Source organism: Oikopleura dioica, chromosome PAR (genome assembly GCF_907165135.1).
Source record: "Oikopleura dioica chromosome PAR, OKI2018_I68_1.0, whole genome shotgun sequence".
Taxonomy (NCBI): domain Eukaryota; kingdom Metazoa; phylum Chordata; class Appendicularia; order Copelata; family Oikopleuridae; genus Oikopleura; species Oikopleura dioica.
Genome location: NC_137293.1, coordinates 16,126,832 through 16,146,684, shown reverse-complemented (window position 1 = coordinate 16,146,684; position 19,853 = coordinate 16,126,832). Strand labels below are relative to the sequence as shown.

The window sequence follows — 19,853 nt, the reverse complement described above, 5'->3', positions numbered from 1 at the left end:
AGCCAGGTTTGCGAGTTTCTTCTAGAAATAATTCTAGAGTTTTTCGAACGATTTTGATCTCATTTTTAAGATCAAAGGTAAGGAGCTCGTTCCAGAGTAATCTTTTCGATATGAACATATTATCGAAAGTCTCAAGAACCTTAGGGCCAATTATTTTAAGGCTCTCGTTATTCCGCCAAATCTCACAAATTACGGTCGTTTTAGCAAGCCAATAGATAAAGCTGTCGTTTTTTGAATATCTTTCGCGCCAAAAGTTGTAAACGGCTCTGGAATCTTGGATTGAGTACTCATAGGTTTCCAGAAATTTAAGGGTTTCGAGTCGGATATTTTTGACGAAATCAATTATTTCGAAAATCCGTGCCCACTTTGACGGGTCAACGTACTCCGTTGGCGGGTCGATATTTAAGACTTGTGGAAGTATATATCGTAACACCATTTCCTTTGAAGTTCCATCGAAAAAGTGATAAACGGTTTGTTTGCTCGACGTGTAATTTAGCGGCATTTTCTCTATTTTCTTTTTCTCTCTTTTTTGCGGCGAGTGAGTGTGCTGCGCTCCGGGCCGTGCGGTGCAGTTTTGCGCGGCCAATCACGTGAGGCGCTTCGATCGCTCGTCCGATTTATTGTCCAGATTCTTCTGAAAATTGATTTCTTTTGCTTCTTGAGCGATGCACGATCTTGTCGCGTCCTTTTATTGGGATAACAAAGCTGTATGGGGAGCAAGCAATTTTAGCTCCTATTCTCGTCGATGAGCATTTTTGTAGAGAATAATTTGAACTCGAGTGCATGCGGTGAGTGCAAATATTGAATACAAAAAGAGGTCCAATGAGTCGAATAGCCATCCAATTGGGCTTGTGCGGGCCATGACCGGGTTTAATCTCAAGCAGGTTCCCTCTGCATTAAAGCTGACTAGTCGCAGTTCGTTTTGAAATCATGGACTTAACGAGATCCATGGCACATTTGAATTTATTGTAGCTAGCTGTTTTGATGGACTTTCTTCATACAGTCGGCATCTAGTGCTGAAAGGCCAAGAAGATATTCTTTGACATACTGTAAGTTCGTTGTTGGTTTTGTTTCGCTAGGTTGTCTCACAGTAAAACTTCTTCCTCTTAGTTATCGATTTAGAGAATTTGTATCTCATTAGTATTTGAATTTTGAAAAAGATCCTTGCGCTTTTGAGGTGGCGCTAGAATAACAGTTTTTTCAAGATCAAATTTTGGCTATTTATAAGCTTCTTTTTTTTTTTTCGCGTCTCATTTGATTTTCGAGTAGGCCTTACTGAATGGAACCAACAAGCATTCATCCCTCTCATATTTTTGAATTTTAGGCTCTACTGAAGAGGTGAATTTTTATCATCTCCCTTCTCCCCTTTTAGTTTTGGGATTTTCGTGGTCTAAGTCTTTTTGACCAGGCATTTGTCTGAGCATCATCTTCTTTTTCATCTTGTGAGAGTGCATTTGTAGCTGGCTCAGAAGTTACAGTGTCTGTTGATTTTTCAATTTCTTCAGTCTTGTTGTGTGAATCTGACTTTTTGTCTTGCAAAGAGTCGATTATTTTCTTATCATCATCTTGTGGTGATTTGGTTTCTTGCTCGTTTCTGATTGTCTTGAATTCTGTCGAATCGCCAACCATATTTTTTAAGGGGCGTATGAGCGATATGTGCCTTCTATATTCACGTTTTGTAAGGTCACACTTGACAATGTACGAGTCTTTAGAGATTCTCTTGTGGACAAAAAAAGGTCCAGTCCAATTGGTCCCGAGCTTCCCATTAGAAATATTCGGCTTCCAAACGAGCACTACTGTACCTATTTCTAAAAGAGGGCAGTTGTTTTTGTCGCGTCGGAGCTGTTTTTGGTATCGTTCCACTTGGAATCGTTGGATAGCAGGATGTAATTTTGTGATGTAGTTATTGAGAGCTTTTATAAAAGGCTCTTTAGCACCATCTTCAGATTGTCCAATTTTGAATGGAACGTGAAAAGCTCGACCATAAAGGGCTTCATTGCTGGAAAGACCATCTAGTGTTTCTTTCGGCAGATTGTTGATGTAATATTTGGCTTCTTCCCATTTTTGTGACCAGTTTCGATCGTTTGCATTCATATTTTTCAAGTGAATGTGAATTTCGCGGTGGAGTCTTTCGACTTTGCCATTTGAGCAAGATCGATACGCTGTCGTTGTAACATGCCTTATTTGGAATCGTTCGAAGATTTGCCGGGTTAAAGGACCAAATTCACGGCCGTTGTCGGTGACAGCGGTTTCGGTGATGCCATGTCGGAGAACAAGGGTTAAAATCGCTCTTGCAACCAATTTATCGCATTTTGATGCAAGTGGCACCCCATCCAAAAATCCGGTAAGTGAGTCGCAGCAAGTTAACAAGTAGCGCATATTATTGCCATCCTTAGAACCATAGTCCACTAAATCCAAAAACGTTTTTTCGAAGGGGACAGACTCGAAATTGCGTTTTTCGATCATTGACGGTTTTAGCTTCTTGACAGGTTTCACTTGAATGCAGACAGGACAGGAGCTTGTAATCGCACGGACTTTTTCTTGAATGTTGCTGATGAAAAATTTCGAGCACATATGAGTCAGCGCTTTTGAACCACCATGTCCTGTTATAATGTGAAGATACTGTAAAAATTTGGTTGCAACATGGTCGGGTAGGACAAGTCTGTTTTGTGCGTACAAAATGTCATTTTTGAAAGAAAATCTTGTTTTCTTATGCTTTTTTGCTTTGACAATTTTGTTTTTAGTGAGATTACAGCTGTCTTGCAGTTGTCTCATTTTCTCACTTGTTATTTTCTCGGATCCATATGAGAAAACAATGTTTTCATCGTCTTGCGATTTGAGATGGAACATGTACACTCGCTCTGGAATGTCTTCGAATCGAGTAGCGTCGTCGTCCAGTGAAGAGCTTTTTGACCTGGGTAATCGGCTGAAGTAATCTGCACTTGCCATGACATCACTATTGCCAGGTTTGTGGATTATTGTGAAGTCGAATTGGGTCAAGTAGCACTGTATATTGCAGAGCTTGATATCTAGCTTTGATTGTTGCTGCTCTTTGAATAAAAACAGTAATGATTTGTGGTCGACGTATGCTTCAAAATGGGTGTTGAGAAGGTAGAATTCGAAGTGTTTTATTGCCCAAGTAAGTGCGAATAACTCTTTTACGCGCATACTTCTTTTAAGATCAGGACCAGTAAGAGCTTTTGAGAAGTATCCAAGGGTAATGAGCTTGTCATCTTGGTACTGGTACAATGTTCCTCCGACACTTTTTCCAGAGCTGTCTGTTACCAGTAAGAGCTTTGAGCCTAGTTTGAAATGGCCAAGTGTCGGTTTTTTAGTGAGCTCAGAGTTCATTTTTGAAAACGCGTTCTGGTGTCGATCAGTCCAGATAAACTCTTTCTTCAGGCTGGTGAGCTCGTATAAAGGCGCTAGAATTATTGACGCATCCTTGACGTATTTTGCGTTAAAAGTGACCATTCCGAGATATCTCTTCAATTCTTTTCTTGATGTTGGAACTGTTATTTTGTTGATTGCATCGATGTGTTTATCTGTGGGCTGGATTCCTGCTCTTGAGATTTTGTGACCAAGGAATTCTGTTTCGCGCATGCAAAGGTTACATTTTGATGCGGACAATAAAAGTCCATGTTCTTGACATTGCTTCAGGATGAATTCTAGGGTTTTCATGTGGCTTTGGAAATCACTGTCGATGCAGATAAGATCATCGAGATAGATTATTATTGAAGGGTGATTCATCAGCTTTGACATTATCCGCGAAAAAGCACTTGGCGCAGTAGCGGTGCCATACAGCATTCTGTTAGCTTGATAGTGCTTATTTCCGAAGGAGAACGCAAGTTTGTGAGAATCTTCTGCTGCACACTGAATTTGCCAGTAACCTCGGTGATAATCAAGAGAACTGATGTAGCACGCATCGCCGGAAGTGAGTTTTTCGCCAATTCTGTTGAATACAGTGAGCATGTGGGGTAAGGGATATCTGTCCTTGATAAGCATTTTATTTAACCCTCTAGCGTCAAGGCTTATTCTTATGCTTGAATCTGGTTTCTTCAAAATAATCAGCGGTATGTTAAAATCAGATTGTGTCTCTTCGATAATTCCCAATGCTTTCCAACTGTCAATTTCGTTTTCAACTTGGTCTCGGATGTGCACTGGAATCGGTCGTGGTGGTTGGTGGCTCGATTTTGATTCGTCGTGAGTTGGTAAAGCGAACCTGAATCCGTGAAGTTTACCAAGATCGTCACTTGACATTGAGAATGAGAGACGATACTTCTCAACAAGTTCAGTAAGAATCGCTTTTTCGACGTCAGTTGCGGCGCCAAAGCTTCCAATTTTCGGAGAAAAATTGACTTCATTAGCTAGAGACTCGCGTGTTTTTCGGAATTTTTAAGTGAAGCGGCTTCTGATTCAGATTTGAGGTCCACTTCAATAATTGCTGAAATTTTGATAAGATTTGACGCGTTTTCTGGAGTTACTGTATTGACTCTGTGATTTTCCAGCGTTACGTAATTCTCTCCAGCATTGAAGGACAAGCTTTTCAAGCAATCGAGTCCGAGTATAATCGGTACACTAAGGTCGTTAACCACCAAAGGCGAGCAATTCAAGGTAAAATATCCATCCGGTGAGTTGATTTGAAGTTCCACTTTAGAGCACATCGTTTTTGGGCGAATAATCTCGTTATTTGCGCACATTAGTTCAACATCGGAATTTTCAGTTTTTCGAACGAAAGGAAGGTCGCTTTTGATACAGGTACGAGAGCATCCGGTGTCTAGCATAGCCGGATACTGTAGATTTTCGACGGTGACAAGAATAAATTTCAGACTATTAGGTGCGGAGTTGGAGTTTGGACACATAAAGATTTTCGCTTTTTCAGGGCAATCTAGTCACTCCAATTTGTTTATGTACTCCATAACATCCTTTGGCACCGTGTCTGAGTGGACATACTTGCAGTTGGATTTGTACCGGCATGTCTTGTTTTTGGAGTAGGAAAAGCAGTGGCCTTTGAGTTTCTCGAAATCAAGGCGAGCTCGTTTTCCTCTCCTCTTGCTTTTAGGATTTTTGTCATCCTTGTTTGAGTTTTTCTTGAGGAGCTCCTTCATTTGGTTGATGTATTCTTGCATTTTGTCGTTTTTGGATTCAGCTTTGATGCTGAAATTCAGGTCACGTTTGGGCATGCTATTTTCGATTTCACTCGATCGGACTGCGATATTTTCAAGGGTCAGTGCCGATTTCTCTCGCATTAGCAGTTCGCGGATTTTCGGATCTTGAGCTTCAGCAAAACGCTCAATAATCAGCAATTTGTCGTTTTCGCCGAGATTTTTCTGACCATAGCCTTGTTTGTAGAGGCTAATCAATTTGCTGAGGCACATTCCGAAGCTGTCTGAGCCGCGATTGTAGGACTTGAACTCACTTTTGTAGAAGTCCGCTGTTTTTCCTAGCATTGTGACAAGTCGCTCTTTAAACTTTGCCCAGTCGTTCAGTTCTTCTTCTTCCAAGCTCTCGATTATGTGACTTCCTTCTGACTCATTCAGTAAGGTAGTAAGCGCCACTGTAATTATCTCGTTGTCTTGCAATTTTGAGCAGCGGGCGTATATTTCGAGGTTTTTCAGCCAGGAAGCGATAGGGATAGTTCCATCATATTTTGGCGGCTTGACTTTCAATGTTGATGATGTTCGCATCGGCGTCGACATTGTTGGAGCCGATTTCGCTGCAGATTTTGGTTTTTGCACTCGTGGCTTTGATTCTGATTTTTCCTTCTTAATATTCGGGCGAGGATCTGTGTTCTGTGCATTCGGAATAACCGTAGCATCCGCCTCATTGACAGATTCGTCGTCGGAAAGATCGAGCTCGTCCTCGATGTCACTGTCCGTGATGGGTAGGTTCGCCATCAAGGAGTTAATATCTTTAGCCGCTTTTGATGTCTTGATTCGATCGAGATCCAGTCGGTGATGTCTTTTCGCAAATTTTTGTTCAACCGAATCTGCAACATTTGGATGATCAGTGGCAAAGGTGGGTAGATATTCAATAAAGGCTTCTTTGTCTTTTTTGAAAAAGTATTTCTTTCCGCGAGCAAGGATAGAGTCGTCCAAATGAAGGATATTCGCAGCAACGGAAGCTTTGTCACTTATAGGGATGGGGGTTGGGAAGACTCGCCCATCAAGTGAATCGTAAATTTTCACGAGTTCCGTTCTGTTCAAATCGACAACAAGTTTGAAATAAGTTTCAGCCATTGTTGAAGCGTTCAGAAAAATTAAGTCTTTTTGAAAAAAAAATAGGTCCGTTTTTAAGTGCAAAAACTGATCCTAAAGGTTCACTTGTCGGTGGTTCAACTTATGGTTAAACTCCGCTTGCTTAGGTTTACCCTGGATAAATTGATAATTAAGGACCTTATAACCTGTCCTTAGAATAAATCAGCAAAAATCGTATCAGCAGCTCTCTTCGATCGTGACAGCAGCTCTCTTCGATCGTGACAGCAGCTCTTTTCAATCGTATTCAGGGAATTGTAATTTACAGTTGTTGTCGCTGTAAATTCTCGCCGTTTGTATCAGTCACCAAATTTGTACTGCTTGCTATTATTTTGCAAGGGACAAAGAAAAAGTAAACAAAAGTTTGTGTTTTGTAGTTTATTGGCACTCTAAGTTATCTCTGTGAGTGTTCTGAGAAAGTGTGCACAGTGAACAGTTTATATAGAGATCCGTGGAGGAGGACGGAATTCCGTGGAGGAGCTTTAAAATCCGAGGAGGAGCATTATAAACCAAGGAGGAGCACGGAAAACGAAGGAGTTTGGTTTTACAGGCCGCGCGCTCGCGGCCAGGCTAGTGTCGCTGTACTGTAATGGTGTAGTAGGTGCGCCCAGCGCGCTCCGCGATCAGCGTCGATTTAAAACATGATGCAAAAGGCATTCCAAATAATAAAAGCACTACATACGCTCTATCTAGTGCGACGGTGTGCCATCGTCTGCGCAAGCTGCATCCGATAAAAGAGCAGGACGGAAAAGCGCAGAAACCAGCGCCGCCCCAGCGAAGCAAAAGCCACGAAATAACGCGCCCCCGACAGAGCGAACGCAAAGTTCCCGTTTCGACGCTAGAATCGCTCGTTTGCAACGTCCAGGAGGCGCGGAGTTTCACGCTGGACAAGAAGGGCTCGCTCTCGAGGCGACTTGGAGATGTCAGTCGAAATACGAAGCTAGAGCTTTCGAAACAGTTTTCACGCTACGATGTGAGAAGATAGTACTTTTTTCATTGCTTTTTGCTGCAATTTTACCTTTTCCCGGCTCTTTAATAAATATTATTTATGATTAAAAAATGTCAAATGAATATTTATTTTTACGAAAACGAACTGCAGAGTAGAGAAAATAAAAGGCAAAATTCAAAAGTAATTATGACGTTTGATAATTACTGCAGATTCTGCAGTGCAGAATAAAGCTTTATAAAAATTATCTTTCTTTTCAGTGTTTTATTTAATATCTTTTAATGAAAAAACTTTTTGAGGCGGCGGCCTGCTGATTGAAGTTTCTTTTTTCCTTTTCGAAAAGTTGACGCCTAGAGATTGAAATTAGAATATAAAAGCTAGATTGAAGCTGATTTTCTGAATCCGAACTTTAAAAGCTTACTGAATCTTTTTGAGTCGGAGTAAGAGTAATTGAATAAGCTTGAGGCAGAAGATACCATTTTTCTCTTTCCATGTTAAATTGTTCGTTGACTAAATCCAAATACTCGTTGTTGTCTCCAAAATATACAAAATCGTTGTAGAAGTTGAAACAATCTTCCATCATTTCGTAAGAAGCGTAGAATTCTCTGGAAAGAGGAATTCTGATTTGAGAGCCGGAATGAGCGATTAAAGTGTTTTGGAGAACGAATCCGGAGTTTTCGATTCGGTCCAGCACCATTTGGTGGAATAATATTGACCCGTCGGGATTCAGAAAGGCGCCGGTGACAGTAAGGGGGCGGGAGAAGGCGAAGTTGGGATGCAGGAGGACTAGATATTTTATGACTGGTGAATTTAGGTATTTATAAAAACCTCTTTCAAAATCAAAGTTCGCGTCTATCGAGTGTGGTTTTAAAATTTCCCATCCACTTTTATTCAAATAAGTTTTGAATTTCATTCTTCTGAGAAGCAATTTAATTCCGTTTTCTTGAAATTCTTGTTCTTCTTTTTTTGGGTTGAGATTGAAGCCAGCCAAACTGCGCGGATAAATTATCATCGTCAGAAGAGTGAAGATTTTTTCGAGAGTAAAATCACTTTCCATTTCCAAATCATTAACTTTCAAATCATTTTCGAGTGCCCATCTCAAAAGAACTGAAACTGAAATGGGGACACTAGAAGTTGAATGATGTGCTGGATATTTGGCCGGGCGGCGTTGCCTTATGCTACTGTAGTTGCTCATGCCTCATGATGGTCAAACACGGTTAAGTTTACAGTTGATTGTATTGATCTCTGGAGAGAGCAGAGTGTATCAAAAGGTGGAGTGTTTCAGAAGGAGTATCTTTTGGTTGTCTTTGTATCAGAGTGTCAAAAGTCAGAGTGTCAGAATCAGAGTGTCGAGTTGTGCCGAGGACTCGCGGACATGTAGTTTACGACATTTGCTCGGGTGCGCCTATGCGCTGGTGAAACCCTTATTCAGCACATCTCTATCCAACCCCCTCTTCGTTGTTTTTGATGAATTTCTTGATGCGTTGTGATGACATTCGATACTTCAATTTTTGATCGTTTCTTTTGATTTTTTGAGATACATTTATCCCTCCCTCCCAAAGAATTTGAGTTTGATTCAAAATTAATTAAGATTTTTGTACAGATAATTAAATTTTTCATTACAAGAATAAATGTGTGACAGCTAAAAAAGATTATCGATTAATTAAGCAGAAAAAATTTGAATATTTTTAACAGAAATAATTAGTTGTTATAATCTTAAAAAATTAAGAATTTTGCAGTGAAGTATTAACAGCGAATTTAACAAAAAAAAATCAGAATTATACAGTTTCTTATTGATTTAATTCATTTTTTTTTTGTTGCGGGAATAACTCCCGGTCTTTTTCATTTTAGATATTTTTTTTTCATTTGCCTTTAACAAAGACAATCATTTTCTTTTTAATATTTCGTGTTGAAAGTTTGTGCAGTAATTAATTAAAATTATATACAAGTCAGGTCAGATGTCGTTTTAAAACTAAAGCCTGGATATAAACAATTGTGTCTAAAACACTGTTATACCGACAAAAATATAACAGGGTTGATTTTGTCTCAGAAAGCAAATTTAAATCAATGAATTGGTCCGGACAAGCATTTTCACGCATTCCATTAAGATGTCAATTACGTGTATAATTATTGTCAAGATCAATCGCAAAGCGGTAATTTATTTTTATTGTTTTATGACTTTGCGGTGGAAGTAATATATAAATTTAAAGTTGAAGAATAATAACTTAATGGGTCCTTTGATGTCAATTACGGATTCTGGCATAGTTTTGCATTTTTGTGATAAACTCGAACTGGCGGATAATTCTATTATTTTATTATATTAAGATACTCAAAAATAAATTTCCTCTCACTCATCAGTGAAAGTCATTATTAATTTTACATGTAGCCATCCCCTGGCTATTTTTATGACCGTCAACTCATTCCTCTTGTTGACCCGAATTTTATTTTAACTGAGCCCCTTATTGGCTTTTTGTGCTCTTACTAGCACTTCACAAAATTCTCCGTTTACCTTTATGGGTCAATTAATCCCATTTTCGCCCTCCTTGGCTTAAGCACTAGCGTCAACTCCCGTGTTGACCGAAATTTATCAGCCCCTCTATGGCTGTTACTTTTTAAATTTCCATGTTGACCATTTTCAACATTTATTAAGCCCTTCCTTGGCTTAAACAGGTACAGTGGTGTGAGGAGTTTCCGCACCCTTTGTGAGTGCTGCGTTCCCGCACCCCTAGCCCGCACTTTTTCGCTAGATGAGGGTCACGTCGCGCCGGCTATTTTGCCAAATCTAGAAGAATGAAGCCCTTTTAAGGGCTAAAATTTTCATGCTTTCATCAATCTTCAAAATTTAAAATGAAAACCACACCCGGTAGAATTACCGATTCTGTCAAAGAGAAAATTTTTCGGACAAACAAGAAGCTGACACTTCATCAGAAAAAAGCCGTGGTAGAAATTCATCACAAAAATAAAAGTTTAGGCTATAAACGGCTGATAAAACTTCTTCATGAGAAGCTAGATTTTACTATATCCGTTTCTACTCTTAGAGGTATTTTAAAAAATAAAGATAAACTTGAATGCACTACCACTTCCACCAGAACAACTCGAGTCAATTATTTTTCAAAATCAATGAACCGGTTTCGTCAAACAGTTGTGGACACAATCATTGCAGAAAGCCATTATATTGCTGTTAGCAATATAAATATACAGGAATATTGCTTCATCATTCAAAAATATCCTGAATTTAGAGAAGATAAAGCAATAAAAAAATTGACTTTCAACACGCACTGGATCCTTTCATTGAAAAAAGACTACGAAATAACTCATCGAAAAATCATAGGCAAAAAGTACTTAGTAAAACAAGACGCTGTCGATAAATGTAGAAAGCAGCTGAAGGAATCTTTGTCTAGTTTTGAAGAGTCTGATAGGTGGAATATGGATGAGACCCGTTTCAATTTCTGGCAGGCAAACGGTAAAGGAAACTATGTAAAATCCTTCGATACCGCGATGACCCATCGATTCGATGAAAGGGACGCTTATAGTGCGGGCTCATTCATTTCTTCCTCCGGTCAGACAATCTTCCCCTTTTTCATCGCTTCTTCTTTCCCTAGAAATCTCTTTGGTAAATCCATTAAATCAAAAAAAATTGAGTATACAAATTCTCGAGGAGAAAAAATGAGCGATGAAGTAAGGTATTTCAAAGTCAAAAAAGATGAAGAAGTTCAAGAGTGTCTTTTCTTTCGATCAAAAAAGGGTTACATGACCCGACCTTTATTTTGTGAGCTTATGCGGATATTCAACAAGTGGAATCAAGACCGATCTCGAAAAGCTGCACTTGTACTGGATAACTGTCCTGCTCATTGCAATGTTGAGGAGAGCCTTGGCCTTGATTCTGTGAAGCTTTTTTACTTGATTCCAAATGCTACCGCGTGGTGCCAGCCCGCAGGTTTTTATGTTGAACGTGAAAAGTTCATAAATTTACTTTGGAAACAAAAACTTTAGACCTTTCTCTATTTCCTATGGAAGCCAAAAATAAAAATTTAGATCAAAATATCTTCAATATTGCTAAAAGGGAATACAGAAGCTGGTTGACGAGACAAAAATCTCCATTTCTATCTGGCTTTGCACAGCCAAAACCTCCAGAAAGAAAAGAATGCGTCTTGAAATTCGCCACTTTGCTTGGCTTCTTTCCGAAAAATTACGTTGTTAAATGTTGGGAACAGGCTGGACTTCGGGAGAGGGTGGAGGCCAGTCTTGACGATCAGCAAATTATCAACGAGTTGGAAGGTAATCTTGTTCTTAAAATCATTAAAAACCTAAATTAAATTTTAGCCGCGAAGGAATTTGGAGAAGCGCCGTTGGAGGGAGGGATTCTCGATCAAAATCGTATTGATCCTCCGCCATTGCTCGATTTTGATGAAAATTTTCAAGCAATTGATGTCCCGCTGCTTCCCGTCCCTCCAGCGGTTGCCGAGAAATCCGACGATACCAGAAATCGACCGAGCTTCTCATCCGAAAGCTTCCCTTCTGACGCCCCACCTGAAAATTTCCGTGGTGTCGATGGCCCTCTTCTACCAATTCCTCGGCTTCAATCGGCGCTCTCCGAGAAATCCGACGATACCAGAAATCGACCGAGCTCCTCATCCGAAAGCTTCCGTTCCAGCGACTCGTCCGAGAAATCGCCCAACCTTTCCGATCGTCCTCCTACTTTTTCTTCTTCTAAAACTTATCAAAAAAAGAAGAAACAACTGTCCATCCTTCAATTTTTGGATAAAAATAAATATTAACAAAAATTTAACTCAAAAATCCGTTGTATGACTTTTAAATTGCAGGAAATTTAATATTTTCAAAAGCTTTGAATCAGCAATTCTTTCAAAAAATAGCAAGGGCAACATAAATTTTCTAGATGAAAGAGGCGCGACGTGACAAAATCTCTCGCTAGAGATGAATTCTCTGTCTGGAGTGATTGCTGCGTTTCCGCACCTTTTACCCGCACTTTAGGGGTGCGGAAACTGCTCACACCACTGTAATGTCAGTGCCCTGCTGACAAAAATTCTCTACTTTATTTGCCTTCCTTTGGCTCAAATCAATAAACGCAAACTCTTTTTCTGGTTATGCGAATATCTTTATACATCATTTTGGTATTTTTTTTTAACTTATTTCTTCCTTTTTAAGATCCTTGCGCGCATAAGAAATAAAAGAAAAAGATGGGCAAAAAATAAATTCAAAAATTCTAGCTCGTCAGCTAACACCTTTTTTATTCGGAATTTCTTCGATGTTGTGTTTTTCCTTTGAAAAAACCTTGATTGTACTTTGGGCCCCGTACGTTTCGATATCTGATCTTGAATAATTTTTGTTCCGAAAAGAATCTTTAATCTGAATTTCATGAAAATTCTCACCCAAATTTTCTTTCTTTCGCTTAAAGTCTATGTTCCATTATGTACCTTTTATAAAGCAATTAAGGCCTTTTTATTTGCCCTCTTAAAACCGTAGATCTTTATTATTTTATTTCAATATAAATACAAATAACTAATTAAAAAGAACTTGTCCACCAGTATTGAATTATACTAATATGCATTAAACGGGAAAGCATCTGGTTCGAATTCATTGTCATTCTGTCCTTCTTTTTGTGGAAGGTCCGGACAATCCTTGATTAGATGGAGTCTACTCCAACAGTGATAACATTGTTTGATTTTATTTCTTCGCGGGAAATACTCAAGATTATTATAATATTCATGCTGACTATTTGGATTTTCCTCTGACCCTGGGAAAGGCTGAATATAATTATCACCGCTTTGATCTCGTGCGAAGCTATCGCAATTATCTCCAGCTCTTTGATGTGAGTTCCGCTGACCTTCCGGAGCGCAATAATTTTCCTGACCTTCAGAAAAATGCTCATAATTATTATAACCTCCTAATTGCCATTGATCTTGTTCGTTCACAGGATCATAAAAGTCTTGGTTCTCACCACCATAGTCTGTGACATGGATGTTATTTAAATCCGCTAATCTCGTTTGAGAAAGGAAGTTTTCGGTAAAACGAATAAGTTCTTCTCCTTGGTATCCCATGGATAAAATTTGGAACGTACTGTTATCTTGAACTACTTTTTTACGGAAGTTCATTTCGCAAAATTTCTTCCCCCCGTCTCCTGGAAAAATTTTCGAAGCTCTTACTTTGCGTAAAAGTCGTCGATAAAATGCATCAACCGTTTCTGTTTCAGGATAAAATTTGATAAGTTCTATTTCCGTCATAATGAGCTCATCACTTTTTCTAGTTATTTCCTCTATTAAAGCGGTAAATCTCTTTATCGTAATTTGCATCCCTCGTTTCTGTAAATCCTGTAATTTCGATGAAATTCCATCTGCTACTGATCTATTTTCAATTTTTGAGATAAGAGAGCCTATAATCACACTATCAGATAATGTCTTATTGCAGTTTTGCAATTTTAGATTAAAAATCTGATTTTCCGCCCACAAGAGCAGGCCATCAGTATCGTCGTTAGCCGAAAATTTCTTTATTTGACTCATTTTCATTTCTTCTGAATGCTCAATGTTGTTCACTAACGCATCTCTTTCTGAAAAATATTTTCCCCGAGAACCAGGACCATCGGTTCCCATCTGAATGACTGATGACCCAGAATCTGATTCATCTTCAGAAGAACTAAGAAAATTTATGTCATACGAAATTTTCGCGGGGTTCGAGTTTATTTTAGACCTTGTGATTTTGGCTAATTTTTCACTTTCAATATCCCTCGTTCTCTTAAATTTTGAAGCATTGGATTGGTTTTTATCAGTCAATTGAATCATTGAAATTATTGAGCTTTTGTCCCCAAAATATTCTGTTTTAATTTCTGTCTGAGCTGGATCAAAAATTTCATCAGATTGCCCAAATTTGAAATTTGAAATTGTTTTCCTATCAATGATATGTCTTTTATACAGAAAAACTAAAGAATTTTCGATGTTTTTCTCGACAGTTCCAATATTTCTCGGATCAAATATTGGGATATTGTCAATATTCTCCGGAACTTTTTCCCATAGTTCGTCATAGGAATATAATTTCATAAATTGGTCATCCGTTACTTGATTTTTGTCGGGAAAGGCAAGAGCCAGGTAAAGATTCGCGTAGGGTTCGTTTTTATTTTTATCTTTCAGATAAAAAGGACATGCTAATAAGTGCGGTCTGATTTCTTCTCCATGAATGTTAAAGAAATATTCAAAGAGTCCACTTTGAAAATTTCTTTTTGATTCGATTTTGTAATGAGCTTTTATTTGAGAAATAAGAGCATCCGGAATTCCATAGATTTTCAGTCTTTGTATCTCATACCTTACTGACTTACTTGTGGGCACCATTGTTGTTTTCTCGAAGTCACCAGATAGAAGTTGAACGGATGTGCTGGATATTTGGCCGGGCGGCGTTGCCTTATGCTACTGTAGTTGCTCATGCCTCATGATGGTCAAACACGGTTAAGTTTACAGTTGATTGTATTGATCTCTGGAGAGAGCAGAGTGTATCAAAAGGTGGAGTGTTTCAGAAGGAGTATCTTTTGGTTGTCTTTGTATCAGAGTGTCAAAAGTCAGAGTGTCAGAATCAGAGTGTCGAGTTGTGCCGAGGACTCGCGGACATGTAGTTTACGACATTTGCTCGGGTGCGCCTATGCGCTGGTGAAACCCTTATTCAGCACATCTCTAACACAAAGATTACTTTCTTTTTGGTTTAAAACACTTTTCGTCACATTTTTGAAGTCGAAGTTGATCTGTCTCGTCAGTTTTTGCTTGAGACTCGCCATTGCCGTCGATTTCGTTAAATTTGGATCGTCCAGGCAAAAATCCGGAGCCGTGTTCTTTAGAGAAATTATTTTTGACACGTTTACGATTTCTTCGGTTAATGGATTTCCTCTCGAGAGCCACTCAGCATTGCACGCCTTGATATTTCTTCAATTGCAGAAACAAGCTCTTACCTTAAGTTCTTCTTCAATTTTCTCTCTTCCGTCTCTTTCGATCGGTTTGAAAAGAAGACTCCAGGCAGTTTTCCAATCACATAGAATCAAAACGTGAAGTGGTGAATACTCGTCTATTCTTCCTACTCCCAATCTTTTACAAAGTTGATAACTTACCGAAAAGGCAGCAGATCCAGCATCTGAGAAAAAATTAAACACGAGCAAATTATTTTCAAATAATTTCAATTCAAAACTTACATAAATATTTACAATATCTATATTTGCTCCCTTCCCTCGCGTAGCCCATTCGTCGATAGCTCTCCCTTCCAGTACTTTCCTCAATTATCCCAAAATCGATCCATTTGCATTCGCCATTTTTCAATAAAATATTTTCCGGCTTCTGAGGCGTTTATCTAAAATAGGAAAAACTAAGGATGGATCGTAACAAAAAGGTTTGGTTAAGGAGGGATCATAACACTAAGGATTTTCCAAGGAAGGAACGTAACAAAAATTATTTACTAACGATGGAAAGAATTATTTGGAAACTTCGATTTTTCAAGTGCAATTTTAAGGGTGTTAGAGGCCTACCGGCCTAAAGAAACCCACATTAAAATGAAGCTCTCGGCCCCCTCTTTCATTTTGGCGGGTTTTAATTCGGCCGTTAGGCCTCTAACACCCTTAAAATTGCACTTGAAAAATCGAAGTTTCCAAATAATTCTTTCCATCGTTAGTAAATAATTTTTGTTACGTTCCTTCCTTGGAAAATCCTTAGTGTTATGATCCCTCCTTAACCAAACCTTTTTGTTACGATCCATCCTCAGTTTTTCCAAAATTAGATAACTGCCGCTTCTGATCGTAATGCCAAATTCCAATGTTCCACAAATACTTGTATCCCTCTCTCACTCCAATCGCAATTTTCTTCCTTTTTTCCAAGCTCAAATCTTCCAATTTCAATCTGCTTCTTAAATCTGAGTCGCATTTCTCCATAATCGTAATCCATCCGAGGCAGTTTTGTCTTTTTTCGTCTTTGCTCGCGTAAATTTCGATGTTGCAGAAGTTTTTGATCACGTTTGGATGAACAGGGATAACTTCAGCGTCGTCTTCTTCGTCGTTATGAGCGGTATCGTAGTCTTAAAAAGGAGAAACTATTTTAAAAAAATAAAAATACCTTCCGAAAGATTAATTTCATATTCCATTTCTTCAGTCTTCCCAACAAAAAGCGCCGAATCAAAAGCTTGAACTCGAACCGCAATTTCCAATCCTCCAAATTTTTCTTCCAAAACAATTGCTTCTCCTCCGGCTGAAATTAATTTTTGCTGATGAAATTCGTCGATAATCCATTCTCCAGTTTCTTCTTTGAGTTCTAAGCGCTTGATCCTTCGTCCTTCTAATTGTGGATTTTCGCCGAGGATCATTTTTTGAAATGAAGTCATTGCCCATTGTTCTGAAAAATTTCCCTTCCAATTCTTTCCAAAAACTCTTCCTTTTCCATTTTGAAAAATAACCTCTTCCCACCCAGCACAATGTATATCTTCAAACTCGTATCTCTCCACCGACAAAATCAATCTGTCCAAATCATCTCTACTCGTCGTTCTCTTCAATTTCTTTTTAAAATCTTGCAGCCATTTCTCAACAGCTTCTCTAGTCAATTCTTTTGGATGCGAGGAAACTTGCATTTTTTCAATTAAAATGTGATACACGTCCAAGCCCGAGAGTTACTAAAATATTTACTCAGTCAACGGTGGACCATCCAACCACCTCTCGCGCGAAGGACACACTGCAATTGCAGTTTTTTCATCTTTGTACTTTCCATGTTCAATTAAGGCATCACTAAACCATTGATTGAGAAAAGTCGAAATATTTGTATCAAGCAATTATTTAGAGTAGAGCTTGCGAAGTTCGCAATGCGAACTCATGGAGGAAAACGAGTCTTCGGAAGACTCAACAAGGAGCCTCTTTTCCCGGTTCTTTAACAAATATAATTTATGATAAGAAAATTTTCTTCAAAAAACAGGCACTTATATTTTGATGCATCTTTTCGCATGCTCATTATCGCATATTTTAAACGTAACTCTTTATTGAATTTCGAGACAAGTTTCTATCCCTTTCATCATAATTTCTCGCAAGCTGCGCATGTTTCGCATGTTATCATTTTGAAAATCTGGGCATATTTGGCCTATACAACTTCCAACTCCCGAGCACAGAATACAGTATAAAGGCCGTAATTTCTTACCTGGAAAAAGTATCAAAACAATCGCCACGGCAATCGCACACAAGCAAAGAGATCCACTCCAAGCCACGTTTGGGTCAGAACAAATACAAAGTCTTGGCGAATCTTACGCGAAGAACGTACTAAATTATTTTTTGCTCTTGCAGTTTATGTACAATTTTCGTGGAATAAAAGCATGTTTTGACCTAAAATGAGTATTTGATGAAGGAGGAGAGTAATGTTATGTTGCCCCCGAAGACGAAGATGGCGGGCGACGCCAATGGCAACTTGAATATCATCCATCAGTGGCCAGCGTAAGTGCCAGTGGCTTGAAATTACACAGTAACTATGCTCTATCTAGTGCGACGGTGTGCCATCGTCTGCGCAAGCTGCACCCGATAAAAGAGCAGGACGGAAAAGCGCAGAAACCAGCGCCGCCCCAGCGAAGCAAAAGCCACGAAATAACGCGCCCCCGACAAAGCGAACGCAAGGTTCCCGTTTCGACGCTAGAATCGCTCGTTTGTAACGTCCAGGAGGCACGGAGCTTTACGCTGGACAAGAAGGGTTCGCTCTCGAGGCGGCTTGGAGATGTCAGTCGAAATACGAAACTGGAGCTTTCGAAACAGTTTTCACGCTACGATGTGAGGAGATAGTACTTTGTTCATTCCTTTTTGCTGCATTTTTACCTTTCCCGGATCTTTAATAAATATTATTTATGATTAAAAAAATTCGTTTGAAAGAATATTTATTTTTGCGAAAAACGAACCACAGAATAGAGAAAATATAACGCAAAATTAAAAAGTAATTATGACGTTTGACAATTACTCTATAATAAAGCCGGATAAAAATTCTTTTTCTTTATAAGTGTTTTATTAATCAATAATATCTTTTAATGAAAAAACTTCTTGAGGCGGCGTCCTGCTGATTGAAGTTTCTTTTTTACTTTTCGAAAAATTGACGCCTAGAGATTAAAATTAGAATATTAAAGCTGGATTAAATTTTACCTGGCTTTGTGAATCCGAGCTTTGAGAGCTTAGTGAGTATTCTTGAGGTGGAGTAAGAGTTATTGAATAAGCTTGAGGTAGGAGGTACCATTTTTCTTTTTCCATGTTGAAATTTTCGTTGACCAAAGCAAGAAACTCGTTGTTCTCTCCGTAATAAACAAAATCGTTGTAGCAGTTGAAGCAGTCCTTCATCATTTCTTCAGAAGCGTAGAAGTCGCGAGAAAGAGGGATTCTGATTTGAGAGCCGAAATGATCGATGAGAGAGTTTTGGAGAATGAATTCGGAGTTCTCGATTCGGTCCAGCACCATTTGATGGAAAATTATTGAGTCGTCGGGATTTAGGTAACAGCCGATGACGGTCATAGCGCGGGAAAAGGTGAAGTTGCGATGCAGGATAACTAGAATTGTAATGAATATTTAGTTTTGCTCCTGAAAAACCTTTTTCATAATCAAATTTCGCTTCTAAATAGATATATTATAATTTGTCCCATCCACTTTCATTCAGATAAGTATCAAATTTCATTCTTCTGAGAAGCAATTCGATTTCGTTCGCTTGAAATTCTTGTTCTTCTTTTTTCGGATTGAGATTAAATCCAGCCAAACTGCGCGGATAAATTACCATTGTCAGAGTTGTGAAGATTTTTTCGAGAGTAAAATCATTTTCCATCATCCAATCATCAAATTTCAAATCATTTTTGATTGCCCATCTCAAAAGAACAGAAACTGAAATGGGAACACAAAGATTGCTTTCTTTTTGGTTTAAAACATTCTTCGTCACATTCTCGAAGTCGAAATTGATCTGTCGTGTCAGCTTTTGTTTAAGATTACCCATTGCTGAGGATTTTGTCAAATTTGGATCGTCAACGCAAAAATCACAAGAAGGGTTTTTAAGAGAAATTATTTTTGAAAAGTTTTCGATTTCTTCGGTTGATGGAGTTTCTCTTGAGAGCCACTCAGCATTGTACGCCTTGAAATATTTATTCAATTGCAGAAACAAGCTCTTACCTTTAGTTCTTTTTTGATTTTCTTTCTTTCTTTTTCTTCGATTGGCTTGAAAAGAAGACTCCACGCTGTTTTCCAATCACAAAGAATAAAAACGTGAAGTTGTGATCTATCTCCTCCTAATCTTCCACAAAGTTGATAACTTTCCGAAAAGGCAGCTGATCCAGCATCTGAGAAAAAAAACGCGAGCAAATTATTTCCAAATATTTTCAATTCAAAACTTACACAAGTAGCTATTACCACGATATTTGCTCCCTTTCCTCGCGTAGCCCATCCTTCGGTAGCTCTCCCTTCCAGTCTCTTCTTCAATTGTCCCAAAATCGATCCATTTGCATTCTTCATTTTTCAACAAAATATTTTCCGGCTTCTGATCTTGATGCCAAATTCCAATGCTCTTTAAATAATCTCTTCCTTCTTCCACTTTCATCGCAATTCTCTTCCTTTGCTCCAAGCTCAAATCGTCCTTTTTCAGTCTGCTTCTCAAATCTGAGTCGCATTTCTCCATAATCGT

The 19,853-nt window shown here is 38.7% G+C and overlaps 1 protein-coding gene and 1 long non-coding RNA gene across 2 annotated transcripts; both read right to left on the bottom strand.

Annotated features, from left to right (window-relative positions):
- Window positions 1-12,223: 12,223 nt before the first annotated feature.
- Window positions 12,224-15,272, bottom strand: LOC145702851 (uncharacterized). Its single transcript, XR_014134336.1, has 3 exons — window positions 15,149-15,272; window positions 14,924-15,112; window positions 12,224-14,876 (listed from the first exon to the last, which is right to left on the bottom strand). It is a non-coding gene; the product is annotated as an uncharacterized LOC145702851 (long non-coding RNA).
- Window positions 15,273-15,931: 659 nt separating this feature from the next.
- On the bottom strand, window positions 15,932-16,790 carry LOC145702121 (uncharacterized). The gene is made up of 2 exons (XM_081779330.1): window positions 16,296-16,790; window positions 15,932-16,257 (listed from the first exon to the last, which is right to left on the bottom strand). The coding sequence occupies exons 1-2, from the start codon at window positions 16,558-16,560 to the stop codon at window positions 15,932-15,934; spliced, it is 591 nt and encodes a 196-aa protein (XP_081635456.1). The 5' UTR covers window positions 16,561-16,790.
- Window positions 16,791-19,853: the final 3,063 nt, after the last annotated feature.

Excerpts from the sequence above, each read along its gene's own strand:
- LOC145702121 (XM_081779330.1), bottom strand. The coding sequence starts at position 16,560 with ATGACTTCATTTCAAAAAATGATCCTCGGCGAAAATCCACAATTAGAA. Across the intron at positions 16,258-16,295 it reads TGAAATTAATCTTTCGGAAG|ACTACGATACCGCTCATAAC; the intron begins GTATTTTTATTT and ends CTCCTTTTTAAG.